The sequence below is a fragment of the Dasypus novemcinctus genome, chromosome 3 (assembly GCF_030445035.2).
Source record: "Dasypus novemcinctus isolate mDasNov1 chromosome 3, mDasNov1.1.hap2, whole genome shotgun sequence".
Taxonomy (NCBI): Eukaryota; Metazoa; Chordata; class Mammalia; order Cingulata; family Dasypodidae; genus Dasypus; species Dasypus novemcinctus.
The window spans coordinates 123,727,953-123,751,726 of NC_080675.1; the positions used below are offsets into that span (position 1 = coordinate 123,727,953).

At 39.7% G+C, this 23,774-nt stretch overlaps 1 protein-coding gene and 1 long non-coding RNA gene across 2 annotated transcripts in view; one reads left to right on the plus strand and one right to left on the minus strand.

Annotated features, from left to right (window-relative positions):
• Positions 1 to 4,162, plus strand: part of CYP19A1 (cytochrome P450 family 19 subfamily A member 1) — a 33,269-nt gene extending 29,107 nt beyond the window's left edge. Inside the window, exons 8-9 of the mRNA XM_058294198.1 lie at positions 185 to 426; positions 1,683 to 4,162. Coding sequence (XP_058150181.1) covers positions 185 to 426; positions 1,683 to 1,931 — 491 coding nt within the window. The 3' untranslated portion in view covers positions 1,932 to 4,162. The remainder of the gene's footprint in view (positions 1 to 184; positions 427 to 1,682) is intronic.
• LOC131278005 (uncharacterized) overlaps positions 1 to 5,181 on the minus strand; it is an 89,701-nt gene extending 84,520 nt beyond the window's left edge. Inside the window, exons 1-2 of the long non-coding RNA XR_009185100.2 lie at positions 4,262 to 5,181; positions 2,061 to 2,127 (exon numbers count right to left, since the gene is read on the minus strand). This is a non-coding gene — a long non-coding RNA (uncharacterized lncRNA). The remainder of the gene's footprint in view (positions 1 to 2,060; positions 2,128 to 4,261) is intronic.
• Between the last annotated feature and the right edge of the window lie 18,593 nt (positions 5,182 to 23,774).

Here is a 23,774-nt window from a genome sequence, read left to right on the forward strand (position 1 = left end):
ATAACATATTTGACCCTGGTTGCTGGTTTACAACCTCTATTTGAGGGCCTAACCTTTACAATCACAGACATAATTTTTTTTTCAACCAAAAGCAAACTGTTTCGTAGAAACTACAGGAATTTTAATGCCCATCACATTTTGAAACTAACATTATTTTCTTTGTCCTTTTAATCTGTTCTTACAGGTGAAAGAGACATAAAGATTGATGATATGCAAAAATTAAAAGTAGTAGAAAACTTCATTTATGAGAGTATGAGGTACCAGCCTGTTGTGGACTTGGTCATGCGCAAAGCTTTACAAGATGACATAATTGATGGCTACCCAGTGAAAAAAGGGACTAACATTATCCTGAATCTTGGAAGAATGCATAGACTCGAGTTTTTCCCCAAACCCAATGAATTTACTCTTGAAAACTTTGCAAAGAATGTAAGAGCCCTTCCTTAAAACCAAGCGTGCCACTCTTGAAAATGTCATTCATTAGATCTGTTCTGGTTTTATGTATTTGCACCATGTACATTTCATTCTTTTTATTCATTCCCCTCTGCTGCCTCACTAGGAGTACACAGTTACCCTAATTTGTAAAAAGGGTACTGTATTTGTCCTCAAACCAAGATGCTGGGTCTCCAGCTCTGGAGAATGACTACATGGTAGCCACAAAAATGGGAAAAAACCCAGACCATTAATTTGGCTAAAGTGAGACTAATCTTTTTAAACCCAGCCACCTGATTTTTCCATTCAAATGTATCTATTTGCCATCACCTACATGCAGCCACAAAACCATCTAAACAAAGGAAAATCTACCTCTGCTTCCAAATGATATGAAATGAGATCAAAAGATTTGATTTTTGCAGTCTGCCTTTGGTTCATCAAATGGACCCTTGAGCATCAGGTCTCCTTCTAAAAGGGATTCAAGTAATTAGAAGGCAGTCAGCCTTTTCTATAGTTGATGTAAACTAGAGATTCGGTCTCTGTTATGTCAAATTTTAAACAAGTGTTTTTTAATCTGAATTATCTAGATAGATCCCTTAGTGCCCTCTTTTTCCATTTGCATATAGTGTAGGTAGATGTTCTTAATCCAGTTATCTAATTCATCCTGTTTCTACACAAGCAATTCAGACATTGCCATTTGTGGGCAGTCAATTGGTTAACCAATCTCATGAAGCATCTACTATGTGCCAGGCACTATGGAAGTCCATATATAGACAAGACAGAGTCCCTATCCATGAAGAGTTTATAATATGGGCAAAAAAAATACTAATTAGCTGTGTAATTAAAAATTTTTAGATGCTTGGCACTTGTAGGCCAACAGTCCACACCTTTGCCTGAACTCTTCCCTTTTCATCAGGTTATATTGTATCAAAAAACAATTTTTGCCTGGTGTCTTCCAAAACAGTAGTAAAGCTGTGGCCACTCCACAGAGTATGATTATGTGCATTGCTTTATTTATGCAAAAAGCAAAATTGGGGGCTGCCTGAGGTTGGGTCTGTATACAATGAGTGAATCAAACTGGATGGAGCTAGGGGTTTATTTGAGTTACAGTGGTTCATCTCTGGGAAGGAGCAGTATGAGCGAGACCCTGAAACAGATCCTTCTGACTGACCAGTGTTTTCAGGGTGAGGCAAACAGAGACTGCATGACTCTAGCCTTTCATACCCTGGCTAACTGTCTGATCATTTTTATAGGTTCCTTACAGGTATTTTCAGCCATTTGGTTTTGGGCCCCGTGGCTGTGCAGGAAAGTACATCGCCATGGTGATGATGAAAGTCATCCTGGTCACCCTTCTGAGACGATTCCACGTGCAGACAATGCAAGGAGGGTGTGTTGAAAACATGCAGAAAAAAAATGACCTGTCCCTGCACCCAGATGAGACTAGTGACTTGCTGGAAATGATCTTTACTCCAAGAAATTCAGACAAGTACCTCATTCACTAAAGAAGACTCGTCAGTATGTACTTTGGAGCATTTTACATTAGTAGTTCACATGGAAACCATCCGTCCTTGCCAGGTAGTGGTCATCCTCATCGTGAACGTTCAGTGGCCTGTAACATTTTATAGACTTACCTCCTACAGGCTGTCAGCAAGCTGGAAACCATCAGTCATCTGAACTTGTCCACACCAGCGAACTAGTCTGCAAGAGAAAAGACAAAGGCCAAGAGTTTGCTGGAGGGGGTGGGTGGATCATCAGTGGAGAAACTGCAGCCCTAAAAGACTAATTCCACAAACTGAGTTTTGGAAGAATAAGCCATCAGCAAAACTTGTGTCTGGCTTCCTAAGGGGTCTCCACTGCCCTGCCCTAAGGGTATTTTGATGTCTGGGGCAGATTTACACAAGTCAATTAGAAAGGTCAGACAAATGTCTGGGTAACTGGGGCCAAACACACCTGCTAGCGTAGATAAAAGGTGTTTTGATTTAAGTTTTTTTAGGAGTGGGGACTGCATTATTCATTGTCCTTGTTGAAATGCTTACAAATTCAGCATATGACTTTTCCCATGAATTATCCCAATCAACTCTCATTTATCCATATATGACTGGTGTGTGGTAAAATTTAAATCTGAGAATATCCTTTCCTAGTCTATCAATTCATGCCTCAGCCACTTACTCTGCTACCATGGGTGCAGATTCAGGTAATACAAGCCAATTTAGTCATCCTCTGACTAAGATATAATTAGGACCATATAACTGATGCAGGAAAAAGAAAATCACACTATGCATTTCAAATTCAAATAATCCCTTTTGCATGTTTGCATTGTTGCTTAGCCTGTTAGTGTGGCTAATCAAGAGACGACTTTTGTGGCATCTATTAACTCCTGCAACAACTCTAGTCATTTGGGGTAATGGAAGTCCTCTAATCTCTGTCTAATTCCACAACCCAGTGGGTTCAAACTCCTAAGGAGTGCTCCTCCCATCCTCTTATCCTTCTCCCTCAACTTTTACCCCTTTCTTTCTTTCCACAACCCCAAAAAGCCAAGGGAAACATCAATAAAGAATGTGTTTGGGGTAGAGCCCTTGTTATCAATTTTTATCCTACCTCAATTCTTACATGGCAAAAAATAATTTAGAGATTTAAGTTATCTGGTTTATTGTAATGTACCCCTTGGAATTAGCTCTCTAGAGGGAATTAAATAAATGGATTAACTTTCTGAACACCACTTGTGTTATACAACCAATATGGCTAGATCAACCTAATACCATTTAAAAACTAAAAAATTAAACTCAGTTACCTGGATATTTACAAATAGCAAATGTTTGCCATTGAGTCGATAGCCACCCCAACTTTTGAATATTCCTTTCATCCTGTTGGTTGGCAAGAGGACAACTGTTGAGTGTACCCTAAGAGTGTAAGCTTCTTGACAGCAGGAGTTATTTTCTTTCTTATGTCATCTATGCCCATCCCCCATGTTTAGCCTCAAGATCATTATTGACTAAACACTCTTGCTCATAGATACTCTCAACTGACTCCAGAAACCAAGTAAAGAAGTAGTAGTTATTCTAAGAATTCAAGGATAGGCACAGTAAAGAAGGAACTATTTAGAATTATTTGGATCTATATGGCCTAAACATACACAGAAATAAGGCTGTGTACCTGGATGTCTGCAATCAGGTTTAGACAATCATCCAAATAATTCAACCCAAGAAAGCAAGACCAAGGCCTAAGGAATTTGGAATACCATTGACTTTTCACAGTAGGCTGATGAACATTTGAAAATCCTCTTCTCCTCTTTAGAATTTTGTCTTTGAATGTGCTGTGGATTCTACTGTCATCAGATCTCCAAGGACTGGGATGTGTACATTCTTAGTGAAATGCATGCATGTAAGAGCTCTATCACTGTCAAATTGTGAGGACAATTGTACCCTCCTATCCTCAGGTGTCTTGGACATCTCTTCTGCCTTCATCGACAGTCCACTTTCCCCTCTCCCAAGTGGAAAATATTCACTTTCAGAATGTCCCCACATTATTGAAAAATGCCAGTTGGAAATTGTCACATTTTATTCCTAAGCCACACCATTCACCATCCATGGTGCTGATATTCGACATGTGTGGCATTGGCCCACTTGAAAGAATGCTAGATGGATTCTCCTCAATCTATTGCATCAGTTGGACTCTGGGACTGAATCTCTCACATATATTGCAGAAAGATTTGCTTAATTAAATTTTGTCAAGTTAATAAGTTGACTGGTATTTGTTTTATTTTCACTTAGACTTAGCTCAAAAAGCAAAATCAAGGGCTCAAGAACCAGGGCTCAGCCAAGACAGGGCTTACCTGACTGAACATTTTCATTCCCTTTCTGCAGCTCTTAGTAGGTGTCCATCTAGTTCTAGGGAGTCAACAACCACAACTCTGTTTCCACATCAACAAGAACAAATGGAATATATTTAGACAAGGTATATTGCTCATCAAACCCAGCCCATGAGGTGTGTATTTTGCTTTACTTTACTCTTCTGTCAAGAAAGCATTTCAAACTGCAAAACAAATGAAAATTATTATAAGAATAGTGTTGTAAGAATTATTATAAGAATAACTCCATACTAATTTATAACCAAAAGCAAATGGTTCACAAACATCAGTATTTTTAACTTATTAGTAAAACATTTCTTGCAACAAAGGTCAAGTTACAAGACATGGAAGTTGAAAGCTTGTGGCCCAGGCAACCTTTTTTTTTTTTTAAAGATTTATTTATTTCTCTCCCCTCCTCCCCTCCTCCCCCCCCCCCCCCAGTTGTCTGCTCTCTGTGTCCATTTGCTGTGTGTTCTTCTGTGTCCACTTGTATTCTTGTCAGAGGCACCAGGAATCTGAGTCTCTTTGGTTGTTGTCATCTTGCTGCATCAGTACTCTGTGTGTACTGCACCATTCTTAGGCAGGCTGCACTTTTTCGCATGGGGTGGCTCTCCTTACAGGGTGCACTCCTTGCATGTGGGGTTCCCCTCCGTGGGGGACACCCCTGTGTGGCAGGGCACTCCTTGCATGCATCAGCACTGTGCATGGCCCAGCTCACCACATGGGTCAGGAGGCCCTAAGGTTTGAACCCTGGACCTCCCATGTGGTAGGCAGATGCTCTATCAGTTGAGCCAAATCCGTTTCCCCCAGATAACCTTTCAAAGCTTCTTTCATCTCTAATAAAGCACAGGGAGGCAGTGAAGACTCATATTTGGGTTTAGTTAAGCTCTCTGTGCTCCTGTTTCCTCATCAGTCCAATGGGGATAATAATCACCTCATAAGATTGCTGAGAGGATAAAAAGAGAATTTATGTGAAGCTCTCTGCGCAGCATCTGGTACACAGGGAGCTCTCAATAAGCATTGGGCATGATGATGATGCTTGGTTATCAGGTTGATTCATGACACCCTCAAACCTCTTCTCATGCAGCAGAGGGGGCAAAAGATAGGCCTGCTGCTTCCATGTCCTGTACTTCATTTTGAGCTTCACAACAACTCATTACTATGATCACCCCAATAATCCCCAGACAGAAGCCCAGGGTGTTTGGAGACTTGCCCTCAGGTACTCAGCCAGTAAAAGGCAAGCAAGATTCCAGTTCCCCTCTTATTCCAAGGCCCTTGTCCCCTCTATCGTGCTGTCTCTTTGCATATGGACTAACTGTTGAAAGGTTGGGGAAGAGTTTTCCTGCTCTTCAGTTATGTCATGCTGGCAAACCCCAGCATGATGCACATATTCCATCTCATTCCCCCATGGAATTTAAGGCAAGTAATTTCTCAGTTTCTTCACCCATTAAATGAGGATGATACCACTTGCCTTACATATTGCCCGCATATGTTTCTCAAAAGAGACAAGTATGGGGAAATCTGTAAAAGTCCACTAAGGCAATAGAACCAATGAGTGGCTTCCAACAGCTCCCTCCAAAAGGAAATTATCAGGTTCCATTAGGCCGTTACCTAACCATTAGGAACGTTTCTTGTTTTCCACAAATTTAATTCATTTCAGGTGTGTTGCTACATTTTTCAAAAATTAAGTTTAAAAAAAAAATGAAGCAGAGAAAACATTAGTAATTATAAGCACACTGCGGGCAAACCCGACCTCATTATGGCCATAAAATTTCCTTCATTTGGCCAAACTGGCAAATACTAAGAAAGCTATTATGATGGACAGCTATTGTCCAATTTCCTCATTTGGCAATGATCCCAAAAATGAATGAAAAATTCAAACTCATTTAGTTATATCCAAGTGTTCAGCATGGAGTAGACATAGCCAGAAACACAAGACACGCAGGCTTCCTCTTCTAGCCTAGGTAAGCCTAGGTAGACAAGGAGCTGAGACTACATCACTCATTTGCCTCTTTCCCATTTCAAGTAGCTGTGAAAGTGTATTCATTCTTTCAGACCAGGAAAACAATAATAACTGTAACTGCTATCTTACTATATTAAGTCATTTATGTGATCATTCCATTTAACTTCCCAATAATACTGGGAAATGGGTATTATTCCCATTTTACAGATTAAGAAATTTAGGTTCAGAAGAAGAGATAGTCATTGGCAAAATCCACCTGCTTAGTAGTTTCCCTCTCCTACCTATATGATCTGTGTTTCAGATTCTCTTATCAAAAGCTGCTTCAAATATTTTTTTAGATTGCTAAACTTAGAGCTAAGGCTCAAAGTATCATCCTCCCTCCCAACAAAAGTTTTTCATTTTCCCAGGGAATCGCACAAAGGAATTACAGTCATCAGCAAGCTGGGCCTGCGGAAGGAGAGGAGGGGAGAAAAGAAGGCAGGAACCTTCCAGATGCCCCTAGAATGATACCACCTACTTCAGCCACACATGAAGCTGGTCCCACCTACAGAGTGTTGTTAGTTGCAAGAGTTCCCAAACTCGGAATGTCTGTAGGAGTCAAGCAGGTAACATAAATCACATGATCAGGCCAGCTGTAAGTAGAGTTTGCAGGAGAGACTGCTTCGCCTAAACGCATTCAGGTTCACGGCTTTTAAAGCACAGTGCCAGCCAAACCAAACTTACCCTTGGGCAGGATTGGGCCCATGATTTAAGGGCTCTAACATCAATCTCTTTTACATCCATAACTGCATGTGCACATCCCACCATGCAATCATCCAGTGAGGAAGGCAAAGAAATCTCCATTTCACTGATCAGTAAATAGAAGCACAGAGAAGTTGAGTCATTTGACCAAAGTCACACAGTAAGGGGAAGCGGCTGTGGCTCCATCAGTTGGGCTCCTGTCTACCATATGGGAGGCTCTGGGTTCTCATCCCAGGGCCTCCTTGTGAAGGCAGGCTCACCCGCACACTGCGGAGTGCCATCTGCCCCTCAAGTGCTGCAGAGAGCCGATTCAGCAAGGTGATGCAACAAAAAAAGGGAGACAAACAAAAACACAGAAGAGCGCACAGCGAATGGACACAGAGAGCAGACAGCACGCAAAAAGTCACAAGAGGGGGAGAAAGTCGCACAGTAAGTGCTACATCCAGGTCTTCCTCCAGGGCTCCTTGTTCCAAGGCAAGAAGCCGCTTGATTTCACCCAGCCTGACTGCCCTTCATAGTGTACATGACCTGATGACTACTTGGATGTCCTTTCATCAATCTGACCTCAGTAGCCTCATCTGTAAATAGGTAACTACACAATCAAATTACTCAGAAAATACAGATTGCACAAAGCAGTCATTTCCAGTGTTCTTATTCTGTTAAGTTACTGTTTTTGTTTCACAATACAGAACCATGTTTCTTTTGCATATAATCCTTAAGAGCAAATCGAGTAATAGAAGGCAACATAGCTGAGTTTCAGGTCACAACTGCAATTTAGTGTCTGAACGGATGATTTGGGCCAACTGTGCATCGACTGGTAGCTTGCAAGCTCCCAACATGAATTCCCATCCACATATCCCCAACTTACTGCAGGGCAGTGAGAATAAAAGTGAAACATATTTCATTCACAAATAATTACTTCAGGTCCTATTTGAACTTGCAGGCAAACCAATGGATGTGCTGAAGCAAATAACCTTTTTCTTTCCTGAGCAGCCCTGGTTTTACACTCAAACCAATTAAATAATGAACAGGTAAATAGTAACTCCTTTGCTTGCTGAAACTAGCACTTTTTCTGGAACTAATCGCCAGAGAAATAATAATAAATAATCAGTGACCCTTCTGGCATTTTCTTATCACCTTCCCAAAATGCACCTTGCTGCCTTTACTATTCATGTAGCTCCAGAAACAACCAAAACCAGGCAAAGAGAAATGAACTCTTATTCTAGAGAAAGCCCTGCCCATGATGACAGAGAAGTAGCTGAACACATCTTCGAGTGTGGTCCTTGAAGTCAACGCGAAGAAGAGAGAATTGTTCTGAATCATAAGGATGCCACAAGCAATGGCTCTGCCTCACTGAGTGCTCACCATGGACCAGGCTATTTCAATGAATGCTCCCAACAGTCAAGCAAGGTAGAGATTTTTCCCCATTTTGAGAGCAATAAAACTGACTCTCAATATCCACACACACTTAGCTGGAAATCTGAACTCACTGATTTATCACAAAGTCTGTATCTTTTCTATATGCTATACTACCTATAAGTGGTTCTTAGTAAAATCAAAAATAGTATAATAATCAATGTCAGTCAGTTCTAATTGGTTAATGGGTTAGGTATTAAATATTGGGGAAGGTGATTAAAAAAAACAGAGGACTATAAGTATAGGAGAGGATGTGAAGGAATGGAAACCCTCAGTTTGTTGGTTCCTCAAAAAATAACCATGGATCTGCCACAAGACCCAGTAATTCCACTGCTGGGTATATACCCAGAAGAACTAAAAACAAAGACATGAACAGATATATGCACATCAGTGTTCATAGGGGCATTACTCACTACTGGCAAAAGTTGGAATCAACCCAAATGCCCATCAACAGATGAATGGATAAACAAAATGTGGTATATACAAACAATGGAATATTAGTCATCTGTAAGAAGGAATACAGTACTAACACATGGATAACATGAACGAATCTTGAGGACCTTATGTTGAGTGAAGCAAGTCAGGCATGGAAAGACAAATACTACATGACTTCTCTGATATGAATTAAGCAAAACCAGCTGACTCAGAGAGCTGAAACAGAAAGAGAGAAATTTGTGTGGGGAGGATGCATCAGATGGTCCATGGAACTGGGGGAAGGGTTAGGGGAGGGAGCAGATGAACACTGGGAATTGGCAGGTCATGGTTGAAACTACAATGTTGAGAAAACTCTTTTGGCAATATGAAAAGGAAGGGTTACTGGTTTAGAGTGTAGGAAAGCGGGGCATTTGGCACGGGGTGCACCTGGGGCAGGCTTCTAGGGAGTGTATGAGTGTTCATCTTGTCATAGTGTGTTGTATTAGTGGGTGGAGACCCATTCAATGAGTTTGAAAGTGTTGTACTCCCACCCTGGGGAAGCCTGATATGTTTTCTAACAGAGGGGAGGGTGTCTTTCAAGAGCATGGATGGTTCCTAATAGGGGAAGTCAGACTAGTGTGTCAAGCCCTCAGCATTGTTGCAAGTATCTACGAATCTTGTCCTTCAATCAGTGAAGCTTATTGGTCACCGCAAACCTTGAGAGAGGGAGAGGGAGGAACAGAATAGATGGAGAGGGGGTAGTTAGGGGGCAATGAAACTGTTCTGCATGATCTTGCAATGATGGATACAGGCCATGTTGAATTTCACCAAAAATTTACAAAGTGTATGGTCTAAAATGTAAACCATAATGTAAACTACTGACCATGGTTAGTGGTTATGTTTCAATATTAGTACATCAGTTGATACAAATGTACCATCCACATGTAAAAAGATCATTAATAGGGAAGAGGCAAAAGGGGGAGGATGTTGGGTATATGGGGGTCTCCTATATTCTGTATGGGGCTTTACTGTGACCTAAAACTTCTTCAAAGACATAATGAAAAAAAAAAAAAGTAAGACACCGAGGAATGGAAGAAATTGCCACTGTACATACACGACACAGTTATTATAGTGATGAAAGGCAAAATGTCAAAAATATATATTTTTCATTTTTTTATAACCCAATTTTTAAAAAATTATTTCAGAAAAATTATTATGTGTTTTATTCCTTATGTTTAAACCTATCATTACTATCTCATTTTCCTATTAATTGAATTTGGCAATATATTTGGCTTCATTTTTTAAGAAATTTTGGTTCACAGAAGGGTTCAATTATGGCAAGGGAGAAGCATTGATGTGGGGTGTCAGTGATGGGAGATACATGAGAGGAAGTTCACCTGGGCATACATATAAGTATATAAATATGTTCGAATGTTCATGGGGCATTGCCACAGTGGGTAGAGATTCACACAACAACTGAAAGAATACTGAATTCCCATCCTGGGGAGCTCTGCCACATTCTCTCCTGGAATAGCAACAATCCCCCAAGTACAGGGGCAATAACCAGTAAAGAAGGATGGTCCATTGATAGCCCTTGATACTGACAACTATGTTTATGAGCCTTCTGCACTTGAAATTTCAACTTAGTCTAATGTTGCAGGATGCCTAAGAGTTACCTCCTGAGAGCCTCCATGTTGCTTAAATGTGGCCACTCTCTAAGCCAGCTCAACATGTAAATGCATTACCTTCCCCACAGCATGGACATGACTCCCGGGGAAGAGCCTCTCTGGACTGAGGGATTACTACCAAGCACTGCCTGGTGATGCAACTGGAAAAATATCTTGAATAAAGGGGGGAAATGGTAAAGACAAATGAGTTTATATGGCTAAGAGACTTCAAAATGAACTGGGAGGTCATCAGAGAGGTAATGTTTATGCACATCTCAGCACAATCTCATAGACAGCCAAAGTAGATACAATCCCAGCTAGCGGTGCTCCTGAGGACTACAGACACACTCAGGTCCTACAGTCATGGCAGATGGCTCCAGAGTTTGGTGCCTTGCCAGCAGTCCCTTCTTTGGAGTTTGTGCTCCCAAATGTGACAGAGTTGGACTCAGATGTGACTTCTCCACATGCCTATTCTGTCCCTTTTATTGAACCTATAGTTGGTGCTGGAGTTGGTAGGTGTATGTCCAAGAGACTTGAATTTCTGGGCTTTCCATGGGCCAGGTGGGTCCTGAACCTTAGCAGAGTTGCAACACCTATTCTTGAGTTCATTGGTCTCACCTAGGACAACTAAAAATGAGGTGAGGATGGACAACCACCACACCAAGAAACAAAGAGAGTCTATAACTGCAAGCCAGAGAGCTCCATCCTTCAGCCACATGGGATCAAAGTCCCCTCTTAATTAAAAATCCCAGAATCCTCAGGATTGGGGAATAAAATATGGACTAGAGTGGACCTACTGGTATTCTACTATAGACTTATTGTGATTCTTAGCAAAGGAAGAAATTATATCATTGATGTGAAGACAGTGGCCACTGGAGTTGCTGAAGACAGAGAGAGGGAAAAAGGTGTAATATGGGGGCATTTTCAGGACTTGGAATTGTCCTGAACGACATTGCAAAGAAAAATACAGGACATTATATATCCTGCCATAACCTACCGAATGGAGTGGAAGGGAGTTCAAACTACAATGTAAACTACAATCCATGCTGTGTGGCAATGTTCCAAAATGTGTTCATCACCTGCAATGAATGTGCCACACTAATGAAAGAAATTGTTAATGTGGGAAAATTGGGAGGTATGGGGAGTGGGGCATATGGGAACTCCCTATATATTTTTAATGTAACATTTTATGTAATCTATGTAGCTTTTAAAAATATATTTTTAAAAATTGGGGGAGGTGGTGGTATGGCAAGAAATGGGGCTTCAATGATACTGATGAATCCTGGCTTTCTTTTCAGCTCAAACAAGTCTACCATGAGAAAAAAATAAAATAAAAATAAATAAAAATTTTTTAAAAAATGACATGGGACTATGGACTCTCTCCAACTACCTGCCAAGAATTGGTAAAACTAGTCATATTGATATAGCCATACAAAGAAGCTAAAGTAAATTGACCAAAATGTTTTCTCTAGCCATCCATGTTTTTTCCATCTCCGTAGCTGGCACACAGCATGTACTCAATACATTTTTGGCGGCTGGATGTGGAAATAAACATTCTACCAATCATTCAAAGATTATCTAATATGAATCTTGCTCAAGCTCTTCCAAACAACTGAACAGGAATGAATGCTACCAAACTCATTTTATGAAACCAACATCACCCTAATACCACAACCAGATAAAGATACTATGAAAAAAGAAAATTACAGACCTATATCCCTAGTGAACATAGATGCAAAAATCTTCAACAAAATGTTTGCAAACTGAATCAAAAGCACATTAAAAAAATTATACCCTACAATCAAGTGGGTTTTATCCCGGGTATGCAAGGGTGGTTCAACATAAGAAAAATCAATTACTATAATAAACCACATTAATAAATTGAAGAAGAAAAATCACTTGATACTTTCAGAATTGATGCAGAAAAGATATTTGACAAATTACAGCACACTTTCTTGATAAAAACACTGGAAAAGATAGAAATAGAGGGAAAAAATAAATAGAAAGAAGCTTTCTCAATATGGTAAAGTCCATGTATGAGAAACCTACAACTAATGCTGTACTCAATGATGAAATATTGAAAACATTCCCACTGAAATGAGGAAGAAGACAAGGATACTGTCACTGCTGATATTTAATATTATGCTAGAAATTCTAGCTAGAGCAATTAGGCTAGATAAAGAAGTAAAAGGCACCCAAACAGTAAGGAAAAAGAAAAACTTTCACTATTCACTGATGTGATCCTGTATCTAGAAAATCCTAAAAAAAAAAACACAAAAAAACTACTAGAACTAACAGATGAGTTCAGCAAAGTGGTGGGATACAAGATTAATACAGAAAAATCAATAGTGTTTCTATATACTACTGATGTGCAATCTGAGGAGTAAATCAGAAAAAAATTCCATTTATAATAGCAACTAAAACAATCAGATATTTAGGAATAAACTTAACCAAGGACATAAAGGAGCTATATACAAAAACTACAAAACATTAGTAAAAGAAACTGAAAAGACTTAAATAAATGGAAGGATATAATTTCTTCCATTGCTAGAGTCGCAATATTTCTATAGAAGAATACTAATAAGTCCTCTCTAATCCATATTTTATTCCTCCATCCTAAAATCCCTGGGATGGTGATGTCTATTCCACCTCAGGACTTGGGAGTTGTCCTCAGTGATATTGCAGGGACAGATGCAGAATATTATATATCCTGCCATAACCCGCTGAATGAACTGGGAGAGAGTGTAAACTATACCATAAACTATAAGCCATGCTATGTAGCGACACTCCAAAATGTACTCATCAAATGCAATCAGTGTACCATACTAATGAAAGAAGTTGTCAATGTGGGAGGAGTGGAGGGTGTGGGGAGTGGGGTATACAGGGACCTCTTATATTTTTTAATGTAACATTTTGTGTGATCCATGTATCTTTTTTAAAAAAGATAATAATAGAATAAAAATGTGAAAATGGAAAAAAATGGAAGGGTATTCCATGTTTGTGGACTGGAAGACTAAATATTGTTAAGATGTCAATTCTACTCAAGCTGATTTACAAATTCAACACAATTTCAACAAACTTTTTTGCAGAAATGGGAAAGCTGTTTATCAGGGTTTTGTTCATTATAGCACAATCATACAGTATTTGTCATTTTGTGTCTGGCTTGCTTCACTCAACATAATGTTCCCCAGGTTCATTCAGGTTGTCATATGCTTCATTACTTCATTTCTTCTTACTGCGTATTCTATTGTGTGTATGCACCACAATTTGTGTATCCATTCATCAGTTGATGGACACCTGAGTTGCTTCTAACTTTCAGCAATTGTGAATAATGCTGCTACGAACAAGGGTGTGTGCAGATGTCTGTTCGTGTCTCTGTTCTGTACTTCTGGGCATATACCTAGGATTGGTATTGCCAAGTCACATGGCATTTTTTCATGTGTTTTTTAGCCACTTTTATTTCTTTGGACAATTGCCTGTTCAGGTCTTTTGCCCATTTTTTAATTATGTCATCTGTCTTTTTATTGTTGAGTTGCATGAGCTCTTTATATATCATGGATATTAAACCCTTACCAGATATATGATTGCCACATATTTTTTTCCCATCAAGTTGGCTGCCTTTTCTCCCTTTTGACAGAGTCCTTTGAGGTACAAAAGTTTTCCATTTTCAGGAGGTCCCATTTATCTATTTTTTTCTTTTGTTCCTTGTGCTTTGGGTGGAAAGTTTAAGAAACAACTGCCTAACACAAAATCTTGAAGATGTTTTCCTACCTTTTTTTCTAGGCGTTTTATGGTTCTTGCTTTTATATTTAGTCCTTGTTTAATTTTGAGTTAGTTTTGTATAAGGTGTGAGATAGGGGTCCTATTTCTTTCTTTTGGATACGGATATCTAGTGTTCCCAGCACCATCTGTTGAATAGAATGTCCTGGTCTAGTTGGGAGGAGGGCTTGACAGCCTTGTCAAAAATCACTTGACTGTAGATGTAAGTGTCTATTTCTTAGTTCTCAATTTGGTTCCATTGGTCAATCTGTCCGTCTTTATGCCAGTACCATGCTGTTTTTACCACTGTAGCTAAGTAATATTATTTTAAAGTCAGGACATGAGAGTCCTCCAACTTTGTTCTTCTTTTTAAAGACATTTTTGGCTATTTGGGACCCCTTACCCTGCCAAATAAATTTGATAATTGGCTTTTTGATTTCTGAAAAAAAGGCTTGGGGTTTTTACTGGGATTGCATTGAATCTGTAAATCAGTTTGAATAGAAATGACATCTTAATGATATTTAGTCTTCCAATTCATGAACACAGACTGTCTTTCCATTTATTTAAGTCTTCTTCAGTTTCTTTTAGCAATGTTTTGTAGTTTTCTGAATATAGGTCCTTTATGATCTTGGTTAAGTTTATTCCTAAATATCTGATTGCTTTAGTTGCTATTATAAATGGATTTTTTTTTTCTGATTTCCTCCTCAGATTGCATATCAGTAGTGTATAGAAACACTACTGGCTTTTGCATATTACTCTTGTATCCCACCACTTTGCTGAACTTGTCTATTAGTTCTAACAGATTTTTTTGTGGATTTTTCAGGATTTTCTAGATATAGGATCACATCACCAACAAATAGTAAAAATTTTACTTCTTACTTTCTATTTGGGTACCTTTTATTTCTTTATCTAGCTTAATTGCTGCAGCTAAAATTTAAAACATAATATTGGATAACAGTGGTGACCATGGGCATCATTGTCTTGTCCTGGTCAAATGGGAAAGCTTTTAGTCTTTCATCATTTAGTAGAATGCTAGCTGTAGGTTTTTTGTGTTTTTGTTTTTGTTTTTTTGTTTCTTTATTTCTTTATTTCTTTTATTGATTTTGTAATAATATTACATTAAAAATATATATATATATGAGGTCCCATTCAACCCCATTTTAATACATGCACTTTACCATATTGAGAAAGTTTCTTTCTATTCCTATCCTTTGGAATGTTTTTTACCAAGAAAGTGTGCTGTATTTTGTCAAACATCTTTTCTGCATCAATTAAGAGGATCAAGTGATTTTTCTTCTTCAATTTATTAATGTGGTTTATTATAGTAATTGATTTTTCTTATGTTGAACCACCCTTGCATACCCGGGATAAAACCCACTTGATTGTAGGGTATAATTTTTTTAATGTGCTTTTGATTCAGTTTGCAAACATTTTGTTGAAGATTTTTGCATCTATGTTCATTAGGGATATAGGTCTGTAATTTTCTTTTTTCATAGTATCTTTATCTGGTTGTGGTATTAGGGTGATGTTGGTTTCATAAAATGAGTTTGGTAGCATTCATTCCTGTTCAGTTGTTTGGAAGAGCTTGAGCAAGACTGGCACTAGACCATCTTTGAATGATTGGTAGAATTCACCTGTGGAGCCATCTGGTCCCAGACTTTTCATCTTTGCAAGGTTTTTGTTTTTGTTTGTTTGTTTTAATTTTTTTAAATTAAAGTTAGTAGATTACAAGGAATGTTACATTAAAAACCATAAAAAAACAAGAAACATGAAAGGTTCCCATATAACCCACTCCCCACCCTCACCTCATCATTTTTGTAAATTGTATTTTTTGAAGATATATACATCACAAAAAAAATGTTACACTAAAAAATATAAGAGGTTCCTGTATACCCCCCACTCCCCCACCCTACTCCTCCCACACCAGCAACCTCCCTCATCATTGTGGCACACTCATCACACTCGGTGAACACATTTTGGGGCACTGCTGCACTACACAGATAATAGTTTACCCTGTAGTTCACACTTTCCCCCAGTACATTCAGTGTGTAATGGCAGGATATATAAGGTCCAGCATCTGGCCCTGCAATATCATTAAGGACAACTCAAAATCCCCAAAATACCTCCACATCACATCTCTTCTACCCTCACCCTGCTCTCAGCAAATACTGTGGCCACTTTCTCCCCCTCGATGCTAAATTTTCTTCTATTACTGGTCACAATAATTTTATAGTAGAATATCAGTAAGTCCACTCTAGTCCATATTTTATTCCTCCAGTCTGTGAACCCTGGGATGGCGATGCTGCTCCACCTCTAGATCAAGAGGGGGCTTAGATTCCACATGGATGATGGATACAATTCCTCCGCTTACAGTTGTAGGCACTCTTGATTCCCTGGTATGGAGGATGATCATCTTCACCTCCCTGTTAGCTGACCGGGGTAAGACCAACGAACCAGAGAGTAGCAGTTGCCACTCTGCTGAGGCTCAGGGCCCAGCTGGCACATGGGCAGTCCAGAGATTCAAGTCTCCTGAGTATGGACCATCCCTAGTGCCAATCACAGGTGCGGTCACCCCTCGGGCTGAAGTGTGGTTTGCTGGCCTGGCGAGGGGAGCGGCCGTGGTAGGCCTAAGCCGCTGCCCCCGTAATAGGGTGGCTGGTCGGACTCACCGCCACCCCTGAAGGGAGCTCGGCATGGGGGCAGAGTGCCCTCGGTTCTCCCCTTCTCGGCAGCCATGCTTCCGCGGCCGCCCTTCCTCCCGGATCGCGCCACACGATGCCTTGTGGGGCGGCACCCTTCTTCTTCTTTCTCCCTGTGCAGGCGCAGGGCAGAAAAATCCAATCTGCCCTTTTCCCTCCCCCCGACAGCAGCAACAGCCAGGCGTGGGCAGGAAACTCAAGTCTGCCCTCCACCCCAGCAACAGCAGCCACCAATCACTAAGCCCTGCCACTTCCCCCAGCAACAGCAACAGCCAATGCCTAACCACCACCCCTCCCCCGTCCAGTACCGCCCACTGACCTTTCTCCAGCAACCAATCAGAACAGGGCGTGGCTTCGACCAATCAGCCTTCCCCAGCCCCTATAAAACTGTTGCCTCTCCCTCAATAAAGTGGACTTGCGTGTTTACCTTGTCTCCGCGGTAGTTCTTCTGCCGTGCACCCTCCAGTCCTGAGAGCCCCCGACAAGGGCCTGGCCTCCCTTGTCCCCAGTTCGTCGCCTGCTTCTCCGGGCGACCCCCTCGTCGCCGGCTTCGCCAGGTGACCCCGTCAGCCGAACCGCGCAACCCCTGTGAGACCGACCCCTCGTCTGCTGCCGGACCGACCCCTCGTCCCAAGCGGGACTGATCCCTCGTCCCAAGCTGGACCGACCCCTCGTCCGCAGCCAGACCCCAACTCTACCGACCGAGCAAACCGTCGCAACAGGTTCAGTAAAAGTGACAGAAGAGGCATGTGTAGAAAAGTCACATCTGAGTCCAGCTCCATCACACTGAGGAGCACAAATTCCAAAGTAGGGCCCTCTAACATGGCACAGAGCTCCAAATCCATCTGCCATGACTATATACTCTGTAGCCTTCAGGAAAACCAGTACCTAGGGTTATATCTACTTTGGCTTTTTCTGGGATCCTGCTGAGGTGTGTATAAGCGTGACCCCTCTGATGACCTCCCAGCTCTTTCTGGAAGACTCTTAGCCATATCAACTCATTTGTCTTTGCCATTTCCCCCTTTTATTTGAGGTCAAAGAGAAGTTTTTAACACTTGATCCAACATGTAGGCTGAGATATTCTGCTGGTCTGAGTTGACCTTTTATTCGAGGTCTCTTTCTAGTTGCTTCTCCAGTTAGTGATTGGTAGTAATCCCTTGGCACTAGAGAGGCTCATCCCCAGGAGTCACATCCCACGTTGGGGGGAAGGTAATGCATTTACATACTGAGTTTGGCTTAGAGAGTGGCCACATTTGAGCAACATGGAGGCTCTCAGGAGATAACTCTTAAGCACCCTACAGCTCTAGACCTAGTTCATATTTCAGGCACACAGGCTCCTAAGCACAGTCATCAGTATCAAGGGCTCATCATTGGACCATCCTTCCTTGTTGATCTTTGCCGTTGCACTTGGGGGATTATTGTTGTTGCACTGGGGAAGTGACAGAGCTCCCCTGGGTGGCAACTCAGCACTCCCTCAATTGACATTTGTAACTGTAACTACTATAAAAATACCCAACATATATCCTAACATATTTATGTTCCCTATATACATGCCCTGGAGAACTTCCCCCCATCCATGTGCCCCCCATCAATAACACCCCACAACAGAGTTCATCCCCTGCCATAGTTGAACCTCTCTGTGGTCCAAAACTTCTTCAACAGTGAATCCTAATATATTGCCAAATTCAATTAATAGGAAATTGAAATACAGTGATGGGTTTAAAGTTTAGAAACAGAATACATAGTAATTTAGAAATACTAAAATAAAGTAAAAATAAATTGGTGTATTAATAAAATGAAAAATATTATAAAGCTTTGTTTCTAACATTTTACCTTTCATCACTGTAATAAGTGTTGCCCTATATGTACAGTGGCAAGGCACTTTCTCTTCTTCCTCAGTGTCTACATCCTTTTTTTTTTTCTAATTTTTAATTTTGTCTTCAAAAAAGTTTTAGATCCTAGTAATTCACGTACACAACATAGGGGACTCCCAGATATCCAACATCAAACCCCCCTTTCCTCAGCAATGATCTCTTTACATGTTAATGTTATATTTGCTGTACAAATTTTGAAACATAGCTATCAAACATGGTTCCATTTTGGTTTACATTATAGTTTATATTTTAGACTGTACAAATTTCTAAATTTTTAGTTTCCTTATGTTTTACATTATAGTTTACATTTTAGTTTATAGAATTTTATACACTTTAGATATAAGTTGACACGTCCATCATTGCATGATCCTGTGGAGCACTTCCATTGCCCTCCAGTTCCCTGCTTCCATCCATGCTATACCTCTCTCCCCCTCCACTCAGGGCACACCGTGACACTCAATCTTCACTACTTGAGGAACCAGATTTACAGATACTGCAACAATGCTGAGGACTTGACATGCTAGACTGCCCTAACTAATTGGGAGGCACAATTCCCTCTCTTTGGGGCCATCAGGTCTCCCCAGGAAGTGGGTTCACCTTCACACTCATTGTATAGGTCTCCACCCAATGATATAACACACTATGACAAAATGAGCACTCACATTCTCCCTAAAAGCTTGCCCTAAACCAGATGCCCACTCCTTAAGCACCTTAAACATGTGATCCTTCCTTATTATATTTTCTAAAGAGTTTTCTCAACAGTATAGTTTCAAACATATTCCTGACATTTTCCCATATTCAATAGTTCCCCCCAGTCCTCCCCCCAATTTCTTGGGTCATCTGACCCATCCTCCCAATCCTAGCCCCCCTCAAGCACACAAAGCCCAACCCAAAGGTATCCCTATACCCTCATCTTATCCATTCCCTGTACAAATACCTCCAGCTTGTCATAGACTTCACCCATGTAGGCGTCAGCTCGCAAGCTTCCTCACCACCCCCCAGATTTCTTTAAGCCTATCTTCCAGTCTTTAGCTCTCTGAGAAAGCTCAGTTTGCTTGTTTCATATCAGAGAGGTCATGTAGTATTTGTCCTTCAATGCCTGGCTTGCTTCACTCAACATAAGGTCCTCAAGATTCATCCATGTTATCACATGTGTTTGTACTGTATTGCTTCTTATAGCTGAGTAGTATTACATTGTATGTATATACCACATTTTATTTATCCATTCATCCATTGATGGGCATTTGGGTTGATTCCAACTTTTGGCAATAGTGTATAACACTGCTATGAACATTGGTGTACATATATCTGTTTGTACATATATCTGATTTTCATATCTTCTAGGTATATATCCAGCAGTGGAATTGCTGGGTCATATGGCAAATCTAGAGCTAACTTTTTGAGAAACCGCCAAACTGTCCTCCAGAATGGCTGGATCCTTCTGTATTCCCACCAGCAGAGGACGAGTGTTCCCATTCCTCCACATCCCCTCCAGCATTTGTAGTCTTCTGTTTTTTTGATAGCTGCCAGTCTTATGGGTGTAAGATGGTATCTCATTGTAGTTTTGATTTGCATTTCCCTAATATCTAGTGATTTTGAGCATTTTTTCATGTGCTTTTAGCCATCTGTATTTCTTCTTTGGAGGAGCATCTGTTCAAATCTTTTTCCCATTTTTTAAATGGGAGTTGTTTGTCTTTTTATTTTCAAGATATAGGAGTTCTTTTTATATGCAGGATATAAGTCTCCTATTAGATATATGGTTACCAAATATTTTCTCCCATTGTGTAGGTCTCTTTTCACTTTCATGACAAACTCCTCTGAGGAGTAAAAGGCTTTAATTTTTAGCAAGTTCCATTTATCTATTTGTTCTTTTTCTGCTCATGCTTTGGGTGTGAAGTTCATGAAGCCATTTCTTATTACAAGGTCCTGTAGATGCTTCCCTACATTGTTATCCGAGGTATTTATGGTCTTGGCTCTTACATTTAGGTCTTTGATCCATCTTGAGTTGATTTTTGCATAAGAAAAATCAATTAGTATAATAAACTGAGGGCTCCAGAGACATCCAGAAACTATGAGTAAGGCAGACAGCTCAGGAATTCGACACTCTGTCAGTGGGCCATACTTTGGAATTTATGCTCCCCAGTGTAACAGTTAGACTCATGTATAGGTTCTCTACATATGGCTCTTCTACCACTTTTATTTGAACCTATAATTAGCACTATATTTGATAAATATAGGTCCCAGAAACTTAAATCTTTGGTCCATCCATGTGACAGTTGAGCCCTAAATTTCAGCAGAGTTGCAACATTTACTCACCAGTTCATTGGACTCACCCAGAACAAATAACAAGGAGATGATGATAGACAATGCCCATCCCAAGAAATGGAGTGTGTCTGCAACTGCAAGCAAGATAGTTCTATCCCTCTGCTCCACGAGATCTAAGTTCCCTCTCAATTAGAAGCAGAGCAGGCATCACTATCCCAAAATCCTCAAGACTGGGAAATGAAAACTGGACTAAAATAGACTTATTATTTTTTTATTATAGACATTATTATTCTAGTAATGGAAGAACTCTGATCATTGATATAAAGGCAGTGGCCACCAGAGTTTCTGAGGGATAGGAAAGGGAAAAATAGGTATAATGTGGGGGCATTTGGGGAGCACTGGAGTTGTCCTGCATGGCAAAGCAGTGATGGATACAGGCCATTGTATATTTTGTCATAACCTACAAAATTGTGCAGGGAGAGAGTGTAAACTATAATGTAAACTGTAGCCCAGAGTTAGTAGCAATGCTTCAAAATGGGTTCATCAATTGTAACAAATATACCACGCTAATGAAGGATTTTGTTAATGTGGGACAGTATAGGAAGGGGAGGGTGTGGGGCATAAGGGAATCCCTTATATTTGTTATGTTACATTTATGCAATCTAAGGCTCCTTTAAAAATAAAATTAGTTTAATAAATAAAAAGAAAATTTTAAAAAGAGGTTAATATCAGGATAATACTTGGGTAAAAATACAACTAAAGCCAACAGTACTAACCGGTAGGGTATAGTAATATACTAATAATCTTCCATTAATGGTAAAAAAAGGAAGCATGGCAAGTGCAAGAAACTAGGCATAGTACTACATATTGTTTGACTCCATCTATACAAAGTTGAAATACAAATAAATTACAGAGATGGAAATAGATTAGCAGTTATGTATTGCTGGGAAAGGATAAAGGGATTAAGAGTTGACCACTAAAGGGTAGGGTTTTTTGTGTGTTTGTTTTTGGTTTTTTTCTTTTCCTTATTTTTAGAGTAATGAAAATGCTCCAATATTGACTGAAGTGAAGAATACACAACTCTGTGTATACCATTAATTGTACACTTTAGATTAATTGTATTTTTATAAATACATTTCAATAAAATTGATTTAAAAAATTTTTAAAAACACAGTAACAGCGAAAAGGAGGGGGGCAAAAGATTTGAATAGACAATTGTCCAAACAAATACCAATGGCTAAAAAACACATAAAAAATGTTCAACATCACTAGTGATTAGAGAAATGAAAATCAAAATTACAATGAGATATCATTTCACACCTATTAGAATGGGTACTATTAAAAAGTTGGAAAGCCGCAAGTGTTGGAGAGGATATGGAGAGATAGGAACACTTATTCACTGCTGGTGGGAATGTAGAATGGTACAGCCACTGTGGAAGACCATTTGGCAGTTTCTAAGGAAGATGAATTCTGACTTGCCACATGACCTGACAATACTATTACTAGGTACATATCCAGAAGAACTGAGAGCAGAGGTATAAACAGATAACTGCACACCAGTGTTCATAGCAGCGTTATTCACAATTGCCAAAAGTTGGACGCAACCCATGTATCCATCAACTGATAAATGGATAAACAAATTGTGGTGTAAACACACAATGGAATATTGTGCAGCAGTAAGAAGAAATGAAGTCATGAAACCCAGGACTACATGGATGAACCTGGAGGACATTATGTTGAGTGAAGCAAGCCAGAAACAAAATGACAAATACTGTATGATTCCACTATTATGAATTAAACATATTGTGTAAACTCACGGAGTTAATAATTAGAATATAAGACCCCAGAAAATATAATGAGGGTAGAGAATGGAAAGCTGAGAATTAATCTATGCAGAATTGGCAAAATGGTTGTAAATCTTTGGAAATGGTGATACCACATTATGGTGTTTGGATAGTTGAGCTATTATATGCATATTACAATGGTTGAATGGGAAAGTCTAAGGTCATGTATATCTTTAGAAGGAAAGCTAAAAACTGCAATATGGGACTGTATAAGATAGCAAAACCTCATGTAAAATATGAATATGGATGATATTGCATATATAAGACTGTTTTAACAAAACATAAATACAGAGACACTAGAGAGAAAAAGAATAGCAGGTATGTATGGCAGGGGAAACAGAGAGAGATTGAGAGGTGATGAGTTTTGTTTGTTTTTGTTTATTATTATTACTGGTACAATGAAAGTACTCTAAGAATGACTGAAGTGATGAGTGCACCAAATACCACTGATTGGACACTTTGGATGGATTTATGCTTTATTAATATAGATCAATAAATTTTATTTGTTAAAAAAAAATAAAGGATCAAACCAGGAAAAAAAAAAAAACCTTACATGTGCATCTGAATTACCTGGGAATCTTGTTATAGTGCAGATTCTGATTCAGTGGGTCTGAGGTGATGCCTAGGATTCCGCACTTCTAACAAGCTCTCAGGTCATGTCAATGCAAAGGTATATGCTCCACATCATGAGCAGCAAGGTTAGCAAAATGTGTAGCAGTGTGGGTCAATGACCAGCAGAGCAGCACAACCTGGAAACTTGTTAGAATGGAGAGTTTCAAGCCCAACTCAGACCTACTGAGTCAGAACCAGCATTTTAACAAGATCTCCAGGTGCTTTGGTTTTATGTTAAACATGT